The sequence below is a fragment of the Physella acuta genome, unplaced genomic scaffold (assembly GCF_028476545.2).
Source record: "Physella acuta isolate Inbredline_101_S28 unplaced genomic scaffold, ASM2847654v3 ptg001279l, whole genome shotgun sequence".
NCBI classification, from domain to species: domain Eukaryota; kingdom Metazoa; phylum Mollusca; class Gastropoda; family Physidae; genus Physella; species Physella acuta.
Window position 1 is genome coordinate 175,432 of NW_026732794.1, and position 6,000 is coordinate 181,431.

Consider the following 6,000-nt stretch of genomic DNA (forward strand, 5'->3'; position numbering starts at 1 on the left):
CTATAAAATATTTTTTTTTTTTTTAAAAAGGTTCAGCGCGAGGTGGGGAGATGAACGTTTCGGCCGGTCCATTATAAAAAATTAGGGAGAGCGGGTGGGTGGGTGGAGCCTATTCATACACTGCCACGATCCGGAGTAATAACAGGTGGTTAGGAGAATAGGGGGGAATGCGCTGGCGGTGGTGGGAACGCGACCCTAAAGATGGACAGACCGCAGATCGGAGTGTGGGAAAACTGGTTGCTGCCATTGTTGTGGGGCCGGTGAACGTCGCTCAAAAGGTAAAGCCGGTGAGAAAACGGAGGAGAAATTAGTTGAGGTGGGGGGGGGGGGGGGGGGGTCTGGGTAAGGTTGGGCAGGGGGGTGGATGACTTAATGAGAGAGTTTTGAATGTGGTTGAATAGATTAAAATCCGAGGCCCCCGTTCTGTTTGGAGTTTGTTTACATTTTGACTAGGCTATTGAAATCGCATTCCTTTTATATAATAGGTAGGTAGGTATGACTCCAATCCAAAATGGCTAACTCTTTTAAAAAATATATGTGTAGGCCCTACGTCTGTGTTGATGTCTTTTTTTTCTTTTTGCTAGTGGTCGCGAAGGAAAATTCAGAAGTATAGTAATCATCGGCAATATTTCGGATTGAAGTATTTTTTTTTAACTCAACAACATTCCAAAACTTTTTATTTTCACTTTTATTTACTCGTTTGTTCGTCGCGGAGCAGAGTCGTGCTTAGACTGACCACTGGCCTCAAGAATGTTGACCACTTAACGCTGACCATGTCAACAGATGGTGTCACACTCGGCTCGAGGACAAGACACTTTCCCAGGCTCGGTTTTTGGGATCGCTCCCATTAAATCATTAAACTCCTCGAAAAAAAAAACATGAAATATGAGCGAGAGAAAAGTATGGTGCTACGTTTGTACCATATTTTTTATAATTAATTTTTTTTTTCAGCAGTAAATAAAATAGACTTGCTGTTTATCACAGAATTGTTAGTTGTAAAGACTAAAGCAAAACTATTTTATATGTTAACTTAGTGCTGGAAATGAATGTGTTTATTTTCTATTGACTGAATAGTCACTCAGAATTAATCGCAGTGTTTAAGTAAATAATGTTGGTAGTAAAATAAACGTATGAGGATATTGTGTCATCATTTAGGGCCTGCCACCCCCCCCTCACCCCTCTCTCTTGTCACCATTATTGCACCACCAGTTGAACTGAGAAGAAAATGCATGTTATTGTTGAGGGTGAAGATGGGTTACAAATTAGGTTTCAAGAATGCGACTCTTTTTCTTTTTTTATTGCGTCAAAAAATACTTTAAAGCAGTAAAAATGTAAGTACAACTACATCAGAGCTTAGGCGACACGCTTGGAGATTACAATTTACAAGGTCTAATTGCTGTAAATAAAATGAGACTAATTACTGAACAATTAATGAGCACCTAATTTAGCCAGGATAGATTCATACCCCCAAAGCATGAATCCCAACCACCGTGCTATCAAGCTGCTTAAATTCGTTGACATAACACATCGCATACGTTCTCATCTGACACCACCCATACGTTTACATAAGCCTCACCCACCCCCAACAGTACCTACATAGAAATTAGCCCCCCAACCCTAACAATGACCACAGCGGTGAACCGTAGATCCAGTTTGTCAACTGTCGGAATGCCTTATCTGCGGTCTCTGTTTACACAACAATCAGAATATTACAGTGGGGGCCGAGGAGGCGTGGTTTTCCCACAGTGCGCAGACTGTCACTTAATCCTTCTCGCGGCTCCTATACAATGGACATCTATTTTTTTAGGTTCTCCTCTGCTTTTGCGGTGAAATGTTCCACCTAAATATTGACGCAACTGATGCGTTTTAACACATTTATCATAATGTTTACGAAAATATAAGGGTAAAAAAAAATACTCGTATAAGCATACGTTTTTTAAACTACTTATTTAAACGAAATCGTGTTGGTGGTTTAAAATAAGCATATAAGTAGGTCTATATCTTATCTTAGCTTGTCATATGTCTTACGATTTTAAGAAACTTCAAGCACAATACTGACGCTAGGCTATAAAATAAAATAGTTAAGCTTAAATTCAAATCAACACAGAATTTCAAAACCAATAGTCTCGTTTTGTTGCCCCGTGGGTATTTAATTTTTGTATTTACAACATTTTTTTTTAAATTGTTTCTTAACGTATACCTTAATATGCGTTGGATACAACTGTTAAACAGATGTAAAACATAACGTGTTAGTTTTATCTTTGTTTTAACTAATTATTTCAGTCCCCAGCAGACGACCCCTCAACAAGTGGTTTTTGTCTCCCCCCTCTTAAAATTTCTCACGCTCAAATTCCCGTACACGCAGCCAGCCACCTACCGAACTGTAATCTAACCGGCACGTGCGACTATTTTTTTTCTATTTATCCCGCCCGAGCCGATGACTCGAGAGCTTGACATGAGAGTATCCGGCCATTCCGGCCACCGCACGAGAACATCTGGCGTTCAGCCAATCGGATTTGAGCTGTCGCATGCCGCGCACGATCCCGCCCGGCGATTGGCTGGTGGTTAAGAAGTCCACAAATAGATCTACCGTGGGAAAGGGTGAAGTTTCGACTTCACACCGCGCTGTGTTGGTATGTGTCAGACGGGGCATAAAGAGCCCCCCGCTCCCTCCCCCCTCCCCTGGCTTGATGACGGGGATCAGCCCTGAGACAGAACGTGCGCTGGAGGACGCGAATAAAACCCGCACCGCTCTATCGGAATTCGTCATTCGGTCTCCGTCATCTGAACAGCATCTTCGGATATCTGTGCTCAGACTAGTGCCTGCTAGGCTAGCGATACCTTCTATTTCTTGATACCATCTGTTGATTTTCTCTTTGGATATGACTATGGCAAACACGACTATGTCGTCGCCTTCTAGAGCTGGAGTTTCGGCAAGAAAAGTAAGTTGAAATTTATAATTATAATTCATTAAATTTTAATTAATCAATTTTTTTTGTTTACTCTTTAATTTTTGTTATGATAATTAAATATAAACATTAAATATAGCTGATTAAATTTCTAGTTTATAGAATTAATTTTTCGTTGTATTTTGTCGTTAATTAATTCATTACTAGCCCTAATTTAATTAGATTATTTAATTAACTTTTGTTTGTTTTCTCCAGACAAATAAACCTTTAATGGAAAAAAGAAGACGAGCTCGTATCAACGACAGCCTCTCACAGCTCAAATCTCTTGTCATTCAAAGCAGCAAAAAAGATGTAAGTACACCCTACCGTATTTACAGAAATAAACGCACTTGTTTGTTGTTATTGTACAACAGTATAACTCTTCAACTAACAATACATTAGATATTCATCAATACTTTCATAACAACTTAAGATTATAAACACAAGTTTAAATTAACATAAAGCTTAATAAATGTTGTCTTATTTCTCCAGAGCTCACAATTCAACAAACTGGAAAAAGCTGACATTTTGGAGCTGACGGTCAAATACCTCCGCAACCTCCAAAGCCAGCAACAACAACAGCAGCAGATGACCCCAGCTGGCAGCGACCCCTCCCTAGCCGGCAAATACCAGGCAGGGTTCATGGAGTGCGCCGCTGAGGTCATGAGATACATCGGTCAGTCCCAAGGGTTCACTGAGGACATCAAGACCAGGGTCATAGGTCACTTGTCCAGCTGCGTCCAGCAGGCCACTAAGTCATCTTTCACTAAGTCAATGCCCAGTGCTCCTGTGCCCGGGCACCAAAGTGCCCAGCTGCCCAATGGACAAATTGTACAGATTGTGAACGGCTCCTACCATCAAATCAAAGCCCACCAGTTGGCTGCTTCATCACAAGTACAGATCGTACCATCACCATCCAATCTACCATCCTCCACCTCATCCCACGCCCCAGCCTCCAGCAACCAGCCCACAGACTCCTCCCCCTACATCAGATACACCCAGCCCCTCCACATCCAAATCCCACCAGTCCTCTCCCCTCCAGTCCAGCAACAGAAGCTCGCCCTACCCCTACAGGCGCCCAAAGACATCACCCCCCAGCCCATCAACCATCGCCTCCCCACCCCCCAGCAGGAAAAGATCGTATCCTCCTCCTCCCCCTCCCCACTCCGAGACAGCTCCGTCTCCCCCCTCCCCCTCAGACTCCACAAGCAACACGTCTACTACCAGCACGAAGAAGACTTCCTCCCGAGGTCAAGGTCATACTCCATGACCTCCTCCTCATCAGAGTCGGAAATGACGTCACCACTCAACCTCTCCCAGTCCCCCCAGTACTACGACTCGCGTAAAGAAAACTGCTACTCCTCCAACTACTCCAGCTCCTCCCGTGAACACCGGGTCCCCTCCGGCTACGCCCACGACCAAATCTCCCCCAGCCAGTACCTGATGAAAGACAGCGTCTTCTCCTCCCACTTCCCATCCAACTACACCTCCGTCATCGTCGACGGCCGCAAGTCTCACGACAGCGCCTCTCTCAAGTACATGGTCATGGAGGACGACAGGCACTACATCCGCCACGAGGGCTCTACTTCACCTGCCTCATCCCTAGGGGAGGAGCGTCTCTGGCGCCCATGGTAAAGGGGAAAAAAAAACTTGAAATAAACAATTTTATCAACCTGTGATCAGCTATCAACCTTGTGTGACAGAATATCAACTTTACAACTTGACAATTACAAACTAAATCAAGAACTCATTGGATTTATCTGCAACTTTTATCATCCATTACAAAACGATCATGTGACTTCCTGTTGCTGACTTCCATCTTTACATTCTAGTTATATGTAAATCAAATACATTCTGCTAATTTTAGTTCATTTTTTTTTTACAAATTAGTAATTCCATGTCAAAGATTATTCCTAGTGATGTTTTGAATTATTGAAAACACGAACACTTGTCACATTCCAAAATAACCCATAAAATGACCATTCAAATTTTTTTAAATAGTGCCTTGTACGTTATAAATACTTTGACAACTTTGTTGCAAATATTTTTTGTTGACACTTTGATATTTTTAGAGTCGATGTTGAGCTTTAATGCTTTGTTGTATTGACATTGAGATTTGTGATATCATCTTCATTATCGTTTCATCATTTTTATTACCTTTTTGCTACACGTGATTTGATTGGACCAAATAATGTACTACTCCCTACCATTGGAGGGTTTTACAATGCTTTAATGATATGAGAACGTTTTTTAATACAATATGAATATAAACTTTAAACAACTTTGTTTGTTTCATTTGGTTGCTGTATTACGTGTGTGTAGTGATGGTCTGGTAATGTTTGTATGTAATGTTTGTATGTAATGTTTGTATGTTTGAATCAGTTTATTCTGTTTGTGATTGGTCTGTCTGCTAATCTGTATACACCGAGGTCTGGGTCGAATCAACATAAGTACAGTCATATGACTACTGAGTGGAATGTTCTAGAAGGTTACTGGTGTAGCTGAAAGGTCATTACAGTAAGCATCTTAATCTCCAGGTGTAAGATTGGGCCACTTGGGTGAAAACAGACAGGTGACATAACACTGGTGACACTACTGCAAGGTGACACAAATGAATTGGTGACAACACGAAAATGTGTGAGCTCTTGGGGTGACACAACACATTTATAGTGCAGAAGTCCATCTGGTGACATAAAACATTGATATATGAGATGACTTTTGGTGGCACAATATTTTGATATATAATGCCTTTTGGTGGCACAATACTCTGATAGAACTAGCCCTCTTTAATCATTCACCGACTCTGACCTTGAATATCGATGGGTTTTATTCAACTAAACTTAAAGTAGTGCAAAACTCGCCACCAGATCTACTACTACGATTGAAACTAGATCTAGATCTGCAACTACGGAAAAAAAATATTTAAAAGCAGTTCAACTTTTTGAAGTTGAACTCAATGTTTACACTAGCGACATGTCGGTCTATTCTATACACGTCAAGGGGGGGGGGGGAGGATTAGCAGCAAGTTAGACTACATGTTGCGTTGAGAAAA

At 41.6% G+C, this 6,000-nt stretch overlaps 1 protein-coding gene across 1 annotated transcript; it reads left to right on the forward strand.

Moving 5' to 3' along the window:
- Nucleotides 1-2,638: 2,638 nt before the first annotated feature.
- On the forward strand, nt 2,639-5,220 carry LOC131957931 (protein hairy). The gene is made up of 3 exons (XM_059322792.1): nt 2,639-2,942; nt 3,165-3,260; nt 3,441-5,220. The coding sequence occupies exons 1-3, from the start codon at nt 2,883-2,885 to the stop codon at nt 4,581-4,583; spliced, it is 1,299 nt and encodes a 432-aa protein (XP_059178775.1). The 5' UTR covers nt 2,639-2,882; the 3' UTR covers nt 4,584-5,220.
- Nucleotides 5,221-6,000: the final 780 nt, after the last annotated feature.